This window comes from Schistocerca cancellata, chromosome 8 (genome assembly GCF_023864275.1).
Source record: "Schistocerca cancellata isolate TAMUIC-IGC-003103 chromosome 8, iqSchCanc2.1, whole genome shotgun sequence".
Classification (NCBI taxonomy): domain Eukaryota; kingdom Metazoa; phylum Arthropoda; class Insecta; order Orthoptera; family Acrididae; genus Schistocerca; species Schistocerca cancellata.
In genome coordinates, this window is record NC_064633.1 from 490,505,842 (window position 1) to 490,520,846 (window position 15,005).

General features: G+C 37.8%; 1 protein-coding gene across 1 annotated transcript in view; it reads left to right on the forward strand.

Moving 5' to 3' along the window:
* The window catches only part of LOC126094443 (heat shock protein 75 kDa, mitochondrial), a 308,018-nt gene extending 294,091 nt beyond the window's left edge, over positions 1-13,927 (forward strand). The window contains exons 13-16 of the mRNA XM_049908816.1: positions 349-476; positions 3,611-3,798; positions 9,371-9,675; positions 13,647-13,927. Coding sequence (XP_049764773.1) covers positions 349-476; positions 3,611-3,798; positions 9,371-9,675; positions 13,647-13,748 — 723 coding nt within the window. The 3' untranslated portion in view covers positions 13,749-13,927. The remainder of the gene's footprint in view (positions 1-348; positions 477-3,610; positions 3,799-9,370; positions 9,676-13,646) is intronic.
* The last annotated feature ends 1,078 nt before the right edge of the window (positions 13,928-15,005 follow it).

Sequence of the window (15,005 nt, forward strand, 5' to 3'; positions counted from 1 at the left end):
ATGCTCATAAAGTTTGGTTATCTAGAGAACCTGATACAATTATTGGTGTTGTGTCGTATTCCTTCTTTATGCTACTTGTACAAATGGTATGAAGAAGAAAACCTATTCTCGTTTTCTTTGTGCAACATATTGCTGCAGAGTTTACTGAACAACTACTATTTCAGTTCTTCTTTTAATTTAGATTCCTCTCAGGTCTGCCCAGTCATTTCCATCATAGCATTTGGTTGATTAAATCTTATTTTTGTATCAGCAATTATCGTTTCTAACACAGTCCGAATTTTCATTTGTCACATAGCTTCGCATTCAGCTTTGAAACCTGTTTTAGAAATACTGTGATTTTCATTACAGGAGGAGATTGCGAAACTGCTGAGATTTGAATCATCTTCAAAGCCAGCTGGTGAGAAGGTGACATTGCCCGAGTACTGCAGTCGCCTTAAGCCTGCTCAGAGGGACATATTCTATCTTGCTGCACCCAGGTAACTGACAGCATGAAATGATACAAATGATTTAAAAGCAGGTCTTAAATAATGCATTGGTTACTTTTGGATATTTATTAATTGAGAATGAGAGTATTAGAACAACAACTATGCTGGCAACCCTGCATGAACAAACAGTACTGTAGCCTCCCCCTTTGCATGGGGGCACTGTAGCCTCCAGCTTTGCATGGCAGCTAGGTTGAATCACACCCTTTACTTGGTAAATGCTGCACCACAACAGTATGTCCAGGTACATTGCAATCTCCATCAAAGAATTTTTGCCAAGAAATAGCAATCATGTTGTTTCTGAACCGCTTATTCATGGGATCTCAGTCACTATACCTTCTTTTTATTCCCGAAGCTCAAAAACCAATTGAAAGGCTGTTATTTGGATACTTTGAATAATACCCAGAAGAGCATAACCAAAAAACTGAAAGGTATTCCTGCAGAAACTTTCCTGAACAGGTGTGAAGAATGGAAACACAGCCATCACTGTGTAACTGCTAAAGGCAACTACTTTGAAGTAGACAACCTTCATATGAAGAAATAATAAAATTAATAGATACAAAATAATCAGTCTTGTTTATTTTCTAATATACTTCATTTATGAAAGAATGGAAGATTGATGATGGAATGTGACAATATAACTCACCATATAATGGAGGTGCTGAATCACAGAAAGACACAACAAAAAGACTTCAGAATGTTAGGTTTTGCCCAACAAGGCCTTTGTCAAACACACACACACACACACACACACACACACACACACACACACACACACACACACACCCGTGCGCGTGACCACAGAGACTGTGCTTGTGTGTGTGTGTGTGTGTGTGTGTGTGTGTGTGTGTGTTACCTATTTTTGACAAAGGCCTTGTTGGCTGTTTCGACGTTTCGACAGTCGTTTGTTGTGCCTCTCTGTGACTCAGTATCTCCGCTATACGGTGAGTATCAACTGTCCTTTTAGTTATATTGATACTTCATACATGTAATTGTTTAAGTAAATGTGAGTAATTTAGAAAAAAAATGCAAGCTTTCATATGCATACAGGGTAATAAAAACAATGTATACAAAATTTTTGCCTGTTTAGAGGAGATAAAAAAAGAATACTTTTTTGTGTGGCAAAAGTGTCACAGGTGCACTGTTTTCCCAAGAGCAGGCCATTAAGGTTTTGATGGTAGTGACAGTGTTCAAACACATCTTTCATATATATATATATGTATATATGTCTGCTTGTGTCTGTGTATGTGTGGATGGATATGTGTGTGTGTGCGAGTGTAAACCTGTCCTTTTTTCCCCCTAAGGTAAGTCTTTCCGCTCCCGGGATTGGAATGACTCCTTACCCTCTCCCTTAAAACCCAATCCTTTTGTCTTTCCTTCTCCTTCCCTCTTTCCTGACGAGGCAACCATTGGTTGCGAAAGCTAGAGTTTTGTGTGTATGTTTGTGTTTATTTGTGTGTCTATCGACCTGCCAGCGCTTTTGTTGGGTAAGTCTCATCATCTTTCTTTTTAAATATATTTTCCCACGTGGAATGTTTCCCTCTATTATATTCATATATATATATATATATATATATATATATATATATATATATATATATATATATATATATAAATGATTAATGGAAAATCTCATATAAAGATGTGAAACAAATACTAACAAAGAGATAGAGAGGCTGGCCAGTACTTACCTCAGCTCAGTACAGCCGATAGATACACATAAAACAGAACCGAAAATTTACATTCCTAGCTTTCGGAACAAATGTTCCTTCATCAGGGAGGAGAGAGGGGAAAGAAAGGGAAGAAGGGAAAGGAGATTCAGTTACTCACAACCCAGGCTATGAAGCAACAGGAAAAGGAAAATAGGGAGGGTAGCAAGGATCCTTGCCACCAACGTTTTGTCTCCGCTCACAAAATGGAATCTTTAGGAGGTGTGGTTGAGAGAACTTTGATGTAAATGCAACATAACATTAAAACTAATGATGCAATTGTTTATCCAGGGATGTGGATACTGCCAGCAGCAGTGAAAACTTATCCTTTTTACCAGTAAGATGTAATCATGTTGCAAATCATATTCCAATGTCAAGATGTTGCATACGAAGCTTTGTCCCTGAGCATCATGTCTTCTGTGGTTCTGCCTAGTTCCTTTAAGTCTTCTGTAACTTCTTTTATCTGTGCTGTGGTGGCCTTCTCGACAACCTGGTTATGTCCAGCCAACTTCAACCAACTTTTCCCTATTACATCTGACAATTCTTTGATCTGTGTGTACAGTCCCTGTTTTTTCCCCTTTTCTTCTGAATTTCACTTTTCTTTTTAGGGCCCAATACCTTTTGTAATATTTTCCTCTCTATTTTTGCCATCTCCTAGGCCCTATTTAGTTTTGATGATTATAGATATTTTGTTGTAAATATGTTGCATGAGGTTGTAAACTAGTTCCATTTTTCTTGCTCCCCACATATTTGAATTTGACTACATTGATTATTCCATGCCCTGTTTGCAATTCTGTTGTCACTTTCATTAATTGTGGTTTTTTAATGATATTCTCAGGCCTGTTTTCTGGGCTACGTCATGTAGATTTTGCAGCAGTGTCTCTTCCTGAAAGTCTTTTTCAGACCACTAGCCATCAGCAAAGGTGAAGCAGTCTGAATTGCAATTCCTCCATGTAACTGAGGCTTATGCCTATTGCACCTTCTTTCTGGCATTGTTATCTCCATTCTCAAATTATCTTTTCTAAAGCTAAATTAAATAGTGCTGGTGAGGGTGTGTCATCTGGTCTCCCTCCTGTGTTAAACTCAAAACTTCCTATACTCTTCCCTGAAAACACACATATTTCATGACTTAACATGCTTTGTGTCTTTCACATTTATTTAGTCCTCATTTTGAGGTGTTTCCACCTAATTATTAATTATTTCACTTACAAAATTTTCTTTTTCAGTGTAGTACATTTCAGTATTTAGTTTTAGTTTTAAGTGAGTAGTCATTTTCGTACATATTATTTTTTGTGGAATTAGTGAAAAACAGATGATTATATTGTTTGTTGCATTGTGAATTATATACAAGGTGTGTTAACTTCACACTTATGTATTTTCTTTCTTTGTTCTCATTTTGTTTTGTTCTCCAAACTTCAGTCGTGCTTTGGCAGAAACCTCTCCATATTTTGAAGCACTGAAACAAAAGGATGTAGAAGTACTATTTTGCTATGAACCATATGATGAGCTGGTTCTAATGCAACTCAGACAGTTTGACCGCCACAACTTAACATCTGTCGAAAAAGAGATGCGTCAAGATAAGGAGCCAGATGATCTTTCAAATCTTGGTATGTAAAATTCTGTGATTCAAGTGAATTAATTGTCTTTCTTGTTCCCAACTGTAGAGATGATAAACATGAAAAACCATGGTAATTGAGAGCATGGAGTTAGAGTCTTTGTGTGTGTGTGTGTGTGTGGGTGGGTGTGGGTGAGCGCGCGTATCTGCATGCTTCATAATTTATGTTCTGAACTGAACAGTAAAAGGTTTCATGTATCTTTTTTATATTCTATGGCGTTATAAGATGGTTAAAATTCTCTCTCTCTCTCTCTCTCTCTCTCTCTCTCTCTCTCTCTCTCTCTCTCTCTCTGTCATTGAGTAGGTTCATTTTCAGCTACACAAACATGTATTATGCTAACTTGTCATCCAAGTATGGTGCAGCTTGTCATCAAAACTTTCTGCTCTAAGTGCTAAATTCATTTTTTAGTGAAGATAAGCTGAAATCGTTTGACTGAAACAATTACAAATATTGTAGATTTAGTCACTTCAGAGAAGGAACCAACATAGATGATGCTCCAGTTGAGATGTAATCTCAACTTATCTTCTTATGACTCCAATTTATGTCCTGATCATGACTTGTAAACCTCTAAATAACATTCTAGAAGTATGTAATAGACCATGAAGAAAGTTATTTAAATTTTGTATTCTTTTGTTGCACAATAGTGACAGAGTCTGATTTACGTAAGCAGAAGCAGTACTTCTTGAAAAGCCAAGAATTTCAGTTTAGATTGTATAACTCACTATTACAGTTATCTTTGTAATCATGTATCTTAGAAAAGATAGTCTCCATGGACAAATATGCCTAAAAGGAAATTCCTAGGTACTTTATATAATGCTGGAGTCATGCAGTAACATGCCCAAACAGAAATCACAACCAAGACAGTAATTCAGTAGTTTGTGGGACTAGTCATTAATAGTTTGTGTGGACCCCATCCACTTTCTAGCAACTATTCAGAAAAATGCGTAAAGGTGTTATGGAGATCACTGGACATTTTTGAACATTTATTATAGTATGTTGGGTAAAATGTGGAATAAAAGTGGCTTTTTGAGATAGAAACCAGATCAAATTCTTCATTTGACAATAAACTGATAATGGCTGTTAAAAGGAATTATAAATGAATTAACACTGAAAGTGCTTTGGTCATGTTGGTCAAATATGTAGTGGAAATTGTAATTTTGTTGTTCAGAATGTAACAAACACTCACAGAAAGTGACAGATGTGAAATTAATGTTGAATTTGACTTTTCTAATGAAGACACAATAGTAATTGATATCAGATAGAGAAGTATATGCTCTAAGAGCTACGTTATCACTTAAAACAAGCAGACATTGTGTTCTGATGGTTGTTTGATATGTTTTATAATGGACAAAAGTGGCAAAGCAATTTTTTAATGTATGGAAAAGGAAGATGTTTACCACTCACATTAGCCTCAGCACTAGAGCTGATAGGATGTGGAAACTGTTACAAATATATGTAACTGAATGAAGTAAACTGGATCAGTGAGGCAATTCACTTTGGTGAGACAGTGAAGCATTTACTTAAGGGTAAATGATAACTAATTTAATTTCCTACTTGTACAGGAGGATTAAATATAGTGAAAGCACAGAAATAGTTTTTTTAACTACATGAAGATCTTAATCCTGCCTCTCAGAGTTTTATTTATTTCATCCAAGGATCATCCCATATTGTAATTATGCTCTACTAGGATAGGACAGATGGTCAGCCATCACCTTGATGAAGGGACCATCCCAGCATTTGCCTGAGGTGATCTAGGAAAACAATGGAAAACCCAAATTGGATTGGGCAGACAGAGTGAACCCCATCATCCTGAATAGGAGGCCAGTGCTTTAACAGCTGCACTCCCTCATTTGCTTGATTTCTATTATACAATGTTGTTTGATTTACACACACAAATCTTCATACAACTAACAATATAAAAGTGGAAAATCCAGGAAGAAATAATGACAGTTTTATGAAATGGATAGATTGCTACTCACCATATAGTGGAGATGATGAGTTGCAGATAAGTACAACAAAAATACTGTCAAAGAAATAAGCTTTTGGCCAGAAAGGCCTGCATCAGAATTACACACACACACACACACACACACACACACACACACACACACACACACACACACGCGCGCGCGCGCGTGTGCGTGTGTGTGTGTGTGTGTGTGTGTGTGTGTGTGTGTGTGTGTAATTCTGATGCAGGCCTTTCTGGCCAAAAGCTTATTTCTTTGACAGTATTTTTGTTGTACTTATCTGCAACTCATCATCTCCACTATATGGTGAGTAGCAATCTATCCATTTCATAAAACTGTCATGCACAAGCGCATGTATGTGTGTGTTGCCTAATTTGGATGAAGGCCTTTTTGACCAAAAGCTTACTTTTTTGACCGTCTGTCTGTCTGTAACTCAGCATCTCCAGTATATGAGTATATGGTGAGTAGCAATCTGCCCTTTTCATAATATTGTTCATAATTGTTAATACTGGGATTAAAAACAATCTACCTACCTTGCTTCAAAAAGGGGTCCAGTATTCAGGAACACACTTTCAGTAAATTGCCAGCAACCATTAAAAACTTGGTTTCAGATAAAGCACTGTTTAAACTGAGGTTTGTTTTGACAGGCAACTCCTACTCTATAGATGAATATCTTAACAGGGACTGTTAGACCAGCTTAAGTAAAAATGTCTGTTAGATTTAAGTTTTTGACTGCACTTGTTCACAACAGTCCAGATTAGGTATTCTGTGTATGATAAATTTATTAAAAGTGCATAACTATGTTTTGCTGTGACAATGTATTAATTCTGTAAATATTAGCATTTCCAGTTTAATGTAATGTATCCACCTATTTTGACCGTGTTCTGACAAATGATTAGGGTAAGCGAGTATTATATTCAAATGTTATATGCTTTTTGTATCATACTTTCTGACTTGTTCTACACCCATGATAATCATCCCATTTTTGGGTCTGTGGAATGAAACCAGTCTAATCTAATCATAACACTGCTGGCATGGGTAGTGGTAAAATATGAGGGTTGCCCAGAAAGTAATGCACTGCATCTTTTTTCTAAGCCAAAAACAGTGCTACGTATGTGAAGCATTACGTATGTGTTATTTGAAGTCTCCTGAGTGAGCGCACCAAGTTTCCGTCACTTCCGACAGATAGTGTAGCTGCAGGACAGTTTCAAAATGGCATCTGTAGGTGATGAACATTACAAGCAATTTGCCGTCATTTAATTTTTCACTGCAGAGAGAGAAACTGTGGGGGATATTCACAAGCACCAGTGCAAAGTCTATGGAGCATCTGCTGTTGACAGAAGTACAGTTAGTCGCTGGGCATGGAGGGTGATGGCATCAGAAGACAGTTCGGTGGAGCTCCACGATATGCAGTGGTCAGGGAGACCATCCACAGCTGGCACACTTGACATGTTGCAGCAAGCTGCTGATGTCATTTGTGAGGACAGATGCATTATGACTCGGCAGTGGGTGCGGCATCTGTCATTGAGGAGGAGGTGATACGCACAGTGAAGCACTCTCTCTGCCACAGGACAAGAATTAGTACCTTGTTTTGCACTGGAGGAACACCATAGAACGGGACGGAGATTATACGGATAAATAGAGTGTGTAGGTAAACCACCATGTAACTCTCATTATGTTCAATAAAGAATTGTTGAAGAAGAAAAAATGTGGTGCTTTACTTTCTGAGCAACGTTTGTAGTTGCTGCATGAGGGTAACCATTTCAGGCGACACGCATTGGTTTAGGGCTCGCTAGCCAAAGGTGAATCAGAATATGGCTGGGGTTGGGTCCAGCAAGTCAAGCAGCCACAAAAACTTGTGAAGTGTCGTGCAGTATTACTGAGGATTGTTCCAAAGTCCTGATGAATAGGAGACAAATCCCAAATGTGGGATTCTTGAGTTTAAGATCATTATGGAGTCCTTAATCTGTGGAATGTACAAGAATCTGTCTCTGATGAGGAAGCTCTGTAGATCTGTTTACTTTGATGATTAGTACACTGGAACTGACAGTCAAAGGATAGACCCTGTAATTTGGTTATCACTCTGGAAGACAGTCCACAAACCTTATGGTAGCTAAATACCTTATGACAGGCTGCCGCAGTGTGCACTTGAGAGTTGAAATATTCTAGTAAGCAAGTATTTTAGCAACTTAAGTATTAATAAACTGCTTCAGCTGTATTTAGTCCTTCATTATTGGATCACTAATGGTTTCGTGGCAGTAAAAGTCACATCTTCAGACGAATTTATAACCAAAACATCAGAGCGTGAAATGCTCAGAACTTTGTACCTAGTACCTGAAGATGTGGCTTTTAGTACCACAAGACCAGTAGTGATCCAATAATAAAGGACTAAATGCAGCTGAGCGTTTATTAATACCCAAGATGACAATTCATAGCTGTGGTTGCTCTACCTACAAGCTTGTCTGCAGAAGTACTTAAGCATTAAAAGTTTTACAAGGCTGATCCATTTTCAACAGCTAGAGAGTGGATAAGCTGAGGTCAAATTTAGCCGTACTTATCTTGAAAATGATTCACATAAAGTCCATCCTAAAACTGCAACCACAAATAGAAACATTGACACAGTGGTGTAAATGGTATTGGGTATCCCATTATTAAAGGTATATGAAGAAGAAAACACAGTGAATATATCACAAGAAAGAGTTCATTTCACATGAAGAATTAACTGTGAGGAAGCTTTGTGGACACATGCTGTATTTGTTGAATAGTGAGAAAAAGCAATTATGAGTCTGTCTCAAATTTCTCAGCCATTTTGAAAAGATTCCAGTTGAGTGTGAGAGCCCATTTGTTACGGTGGGTAAGACATGCAACAGGCATTTCAATCCGAAACCAGACCTTCTAAAATTATGTAGCACAACTTACAGAAAGACTTATGTTGTAAATGACCACACCAAACTTCAAAAAGTTGTTTTTTATTTTGAAACTGTTGTTGATAGAGCAGTCATGACCTGCCAGAACTTTCAAAATGTTTATTGGTGAACACCACCTGCCTATAATTTTAGGCTTTAGTTTCTATGTGAATATGTGGCCCTTGTGTGTGACATGATGTTATCAAGTTTGAAACTTTTTTAATGCCCTTATTCATATGAAATGAGTCCACTATCATTAATTTACACTCTGGGACATTCAGTTGTCATTCCGTATCACCCATCATACAGATGACACGTCATGTCATATTTTCACACAAATACAGTTGAACCACCTTTACTTGAGTGAACACAAGCACCAAACAGTGATGCCCCACTTATCAAAGCAACATGTAGTTGATGTTTCTTCGTGAGTGGAAAACTCTTCTCTCTTTTCTGTACCAGCATTAAGTGGTTTAACTTCAGGCCATCATCTCACAAGCTGCTATCACTGTAGATAGGATATATATGGATTTCTCAACAGATTCCCAAATTAATTTGTTCAGCATATGTGTCTTTCGTAAAGATGGTCTAATTAATGTGATGCATGTTTATTATACTGCATTAAAGTTCTTTTGTCTCTAATCATTAGTTAATAAAATATTATGCCATTATACATCGTATTGCTTTCAGGATCTGATAGCCTGTCTCGGACATCAGTTGAAGCATTGCTACCATGGGTGAAGAGTGTGTTAGCAGGAAAAGTGCATAATGTCCGTGTGACACAGCGTTTGGACTCACACCCTTGTGTAGTCACAGTTGAAGAGATGGCAGCTGCACGCCACTTCATTCGGACGCAATCACACCAACTACCTGAGGATGCTCGCTACACTCTGCTGCAGCCACAGTTAGAAATTAATCCTCGGCATCCCATCATTAAGAAGCTTGCTTTTCTTAGAGATTCAAACCCAAAGCTGGCTGAACTGGTTACTAAACAAGTACGTAAGTTATATGTCTACTTTGGTTAATAAAATGAGACTACCAAGACTGATGAGAGACTACACTAAAAGCATTTAATGATAGTCAAAGTGTAACTTTTAATTACTATTTATTATCATACAGAAACTAGGTTGGGATAATATCAATTGCATTTTCTGCATTTTGTTTTTATCACTGATTTTTACATTGCCTATAATGGAATATTAGATGTTATAGGACTTACAAGAAACAGTTCTTAAATGCAAGAGAAGAGTAATTCTTGTTCTTTTAATGCGACATAATTCAGTATTTCTAAGTAAATTAGTGATATAAGGATGTGGCCACAGGTGGACAGTGGCCATTCACCCATCTTTCCCCTATGTGGCCGAAATACTAAATGTCTTTTTCCAAAGCTGTTTCACAGAGGAAGACTGCGCTGTAGTTCCTTCTCTAGATTGTCGCACAGATGACAAAATGGTAGATATCGAAATAGATGACAGAGGGATAGAGAAACAATTAAAATCGCTCGTAAGAGGAAAGGCCGCTAGACTTGATTGGATACCAGTTCGATTTTACACAGAGTACGCAAAGGAACTCACCTCCCTTCTTGTAGTGGTGTACCGTAGGTCTCTAGAAGAGCGTAGTGTTCCAAAGTATTGGAAAAGAGCGCAGGTCATCCCCGTTTTCAAGAAGGGATGTCGAACAGATGTGCAGAACTATAGACCTATATCTCTAACGTCGATCAGTTGTAGAATTTTGGTACACGTATTATGTTCGGGTATAATCACTTTTCTGGAGACTAGAAATCTACTCTGTAGGAATCAGCATGGGTTTCGAAAAAGACGATCATGTGAAACCCAGCTCACGCTATTTGTCCATGAGACTCGGAGGGCCATAGACATGGGTTCCCCGGTAGATGCCGTGTTTCTTGACTTCCGTAAGGCGTTTGATACAGTTCCCCACAGTCGTTTAATGAACAAAGTAAGAGCATATGGACTAGAGCATATGGACTATCAGACCAATTATGTGATTGGATTGAAGAGTTCCTAGATAACAGAACGCAGCTTGTCATTCTCAATGGAGAGGAGTTTTTCGAAGTAAGAATGATTTCAGGTGTGCCTCAGGGGAATGTCGTGGGACCGTGCTATTCGCTATATATATAAATGACCTTGTGGATAACATCAGGAATTCACTGAGGCTTTTTGCAGATGATGTTTTAGTATATCGAGAGGTTGTAACAATGGAGAATTGCACTGAAATGCAGGAGAATCTGCAACAAATTGATGCGTGGTGCAGGGAATGGCAATTGAATCTCAATGTAGGTAAGTTTAATGTGCTGTGAATACATAGAAAGAAAAATTATTTATCATTTAGCTACAATATAGCGGGTGAGCAACTGGAAGCAGTTAATTCCATAAATTATCTGGGAGTGGGCATAAGGAGTGATTTAAAATGGAAAGACCATATAAAATTAATCGTCGGTAAAGCAGATGCCAGACTGGGATTCATTGGAAGAATCTAAGGAAATTCAATCCGAAAATGAAGGAAGTAGGTTACAGTACACTTGTTCGCCCACTGCTTGAATACTGCTCAGTGGTGTGGGATCCGTACCAGATAGGGTTGATGGAAGAGATAGAGAAGATCCAACGGAGAGCAGTGCGCTTCGTTACAGGATCATTTAGCAATCGCGAAAGCATTACGGAGATGATAGTTAGACTCCAGTTGAAGACTCTGCAAGAGAGACGCTCAGTAGCTCGGTATGGCCTTTTGTTGAAGTTTTGAGAACATACCTTCACCGAGGAGTCAAGCAGTATATTGCTCCCTCCTACGTATATCTTGCGAAGAGACCATGAGGATAAAATCAGAGAGATTAGAGCCCACACAGAGGCATACCGACAATCTTTCTTTCCACATACAATACGAGACTGGAATAGAAGGGAGAACTGATAAAGGTACTCAAAGTACCCTCCGCCACACACCGTCAGGTTGCTTGCGGAGTATGGATGTAGATGTAGATGTGTCTGTGTCTGTCTTAATCTTTTAAATAGCATATAATTCTGTACTTTATTTCGTTTTTATAGCACTGTACTTATATTCTTATCATTGCTCGCCTCTCTTGCACATTTCTGTCACGTCATTCTGTATTCTCTCAGGATGTCCTACATATAACCACTGGATAATGGCCTTGAGGACTGACACAGGTCATGGTATTTAAAACAAAAGTAAATGTGAAACTGGTGTAGTCATTTTATTTCAGATCAGCACGACACCCGAACCCGCATCATCATGCTTCACATGCTGGACAATAAACTAAAAGAATATGTTGTGTTCAGCGGCTTGCTCTGTCAGTGCTTGATGCAACTTACATGTGGTCACAGTTGGGCAGTGGCTATTCACACAAGTTGGCAGTTGTTGAGTAGATACTTACTCCCAATCTCACCTCAGTGCTCTCCCACAGCCATTCACTCCTAAAATGTTGTGCAGTAGTTGCAATGGAAACGCTTTAGGTGTCCCTCTCACAGTTGGGATGGGATTTATCAGTGTCTGATTTGGAATATGAAATGCTCGGTGGACTAATCTTCCACATGGCTCTTGGTCATGAAATGACTCATGTAATAAAGTGTTGGAACCAGCAGTGGTATAAGAATAGATTGAGTTATCTGAGTAGGCAGTGAAATGTAAGGAGGATTTTCAGAAGCTTGCTCCTAGTGTCAGGGGATGTGGTTAGCATATTAATCCTTTCACTGCTGTGGGTGTGTGTGCACTTCCCTAAAGGGCTATAGATGTCTGAATGTATCCTGAGCTGCCAACTTCTCACTGCTGTGGATGAGTTACTTCCATATCTTCGTGAATCAAAATGTTTTGAGTATATATCTCTCAACATATGTGCCTTATTGCATGCTATCATTAGAAAAAGCCTTGTTTAGATGTATTGAATTGTTTAAGATATGACAGTTGTTGTGTCAGCATAATTTGCAATGTGCAAGGGCATGAGTGGGCACTTCATGTGACTGTCCAATTATCAAGAATGAAATGAGATACCTTCCACTTTCAATTTTAAATAAAATTTCAATATCTTATTAATATTTCATTCACTCCAGTGTATGAGCTAAAATCAGCTTTACCCAAAGTTTATGTAATGTATCTTTACCTGTGCAAAATCTTCAGAATTTCACGTAATGTCTTATTTAATTTGATACAGTGCAGTAAGTATGGTGGATAATGAAAAGAAATTCAGTACATTATCAAGCAAAAATATCTCACTGTAAGATGTGCAAAAATAATTTTTTTTCATGTAATAGTGTTTGAAAAGTCAGAAGATTAGTATTTCATATTGGCCAGAACACCATCTCTCAGCACAAACACCAGCATTTGGTGAGCAGTATGGCCATAATAAAAGCCGCCTCAGCGCAGGATTCAAAAATCATGTCTGAAGCAGTGAAATGGTTAAGAGAATTCTATGATATGTCACGGAGGATATGTTTATAGAAATTGCTTGGTAGTTTCTGCTTGCTGGCCGGAGTGGCTGTGCGGTTCTAGGCGCTACAGTCTGGAGCCGAGCAACCGCTACGGTCGCAGGTTCGAATCCTGCCTCGGGCATGAATGTGTGTGATGTCCTTAGGTTAGTTAGGTTTAATTTGTTCTAGGCATAGTGTTCAGAGCCATTTGAACCAAGCCAGTTTCTGCTTGTGAGTAAAAGCCCTTGGCGAGGCATTCAGTGTGCTAGGAGGAGGGCTTTACAGGTTTGTGTGGATGGGTTGTTTGTTGTTTAATTATGATACATAGAATGGAGTATAATTGCACATACTCCAGTTTTTGTTTTGAAACATTATAGGTGAACTTATTTTTTGTCACATATTGCCAATTTGTTAACGTGTGGGTTTGTAATAATAAAACTGAGGTTTTGGCAGCATTCAAAAAGTGCACATATGACTTATTAATTGTTTGTTGTTCATAAAGATATCATTTTAAATTAATCATTTTCTTACAGCTGTTTTCCAATGCAATGGTCTCAGCAGGTCTGATGGAAGATCCAAGAACACTAGTTACAAGTATGAACGAGCTGCTGACTCTAGCTTTGGAAAAACACTGAGGCATTTGGCTGTGACTTAAATACTTTCATTAGTTCATCTTTCAAGTACAGGAGACATCTCAACAATGATAATATATGTTTATATCATGGCCAAAGGATTATGTATCTATCACATGTCATAGCTCATCACAAAATACTGTCAGTTGTGAGTTTGTAAATAAAATAACTGATATCCCTGAGTGTTTCCATCATTTTCTTATAAAAATAAAAATAAATTGAAAAGTAAAAAGAATGATTTAGTTCATACAAGTGAGTGTACTAGTTACTCATCATTTGGTTTTGAAGCTTTTGCAGTAGATATGTTTGCAGACAAAATTATAAGATTTCAGGTCTGCCTGTTACACAAACAATTGTTGTTTTTCTTTTATTTTTTAGTCTTATATTTTTTTAATATAAACCTAAACATGCTCCAGAACGTATATGCCATTGTCCTTGGGTACTTATTCAGTTGTGTAAAATGTAAACAAGCCTTAAGTAATAGTTATTAGAGATGAAAGACATAGCTGTTTGGCTGAATTCTGGCTGTCCAGCCATCCTGTAAGCTAGGTAACCAGATATCAAGTGGCCTATAATCAGCCAAACATTGCCACAGAGCAGCCGTAATGTGCAATTCTGAGCAAGTCTGCATAGGTCAGGTGTGGACGATCGCATCGAATTGGATAAATTTGGCCAACATCATTCATGAGTGAAGCTAGCAAGTGGCAATCGATTGGATTGATTGATTGATTGATTGACTTGACTACTTTATCTGTTGTGAATTGCAATCACATTCACTTGTTGTAAGTTGATGCTATTACTGGAAATAATTATTTAATTTAAAACTAAATTATAAAAAAAGTAATTTGACAATATTTTTATGTAAACAGTGACAGAAATAAGTTTGCCGTTCGTTTCTCGTGCTGAGTTCTAATTTCTCTTGGAAGAGGAGAAAGAAAAAAAAGGCTAGTATGTAGCAAAGCTTTAGCTTGTCTCTTGTTCTCTTTCATTGAACTGTTTCGTTACGTGAATCAACAAAGTGTTTAACCATATATATGATCATTAATATCGTTGAGTATATTGAATACTTGGTTAATTAAACATGTTTGGGATGTGCGAATCGTTTTGTGAAATATTGTTATAAAACACCATACAAACTGCACTGTGCAATAGAATTAAAGGATCACTTTTTTGAAACCGTGCAATTCCCACACATTGCGGCACGTAAATTTGAAATTTGGCTCAAAGGTGTGTGCAACCTTTCTCTGTAATGGTGCAAAA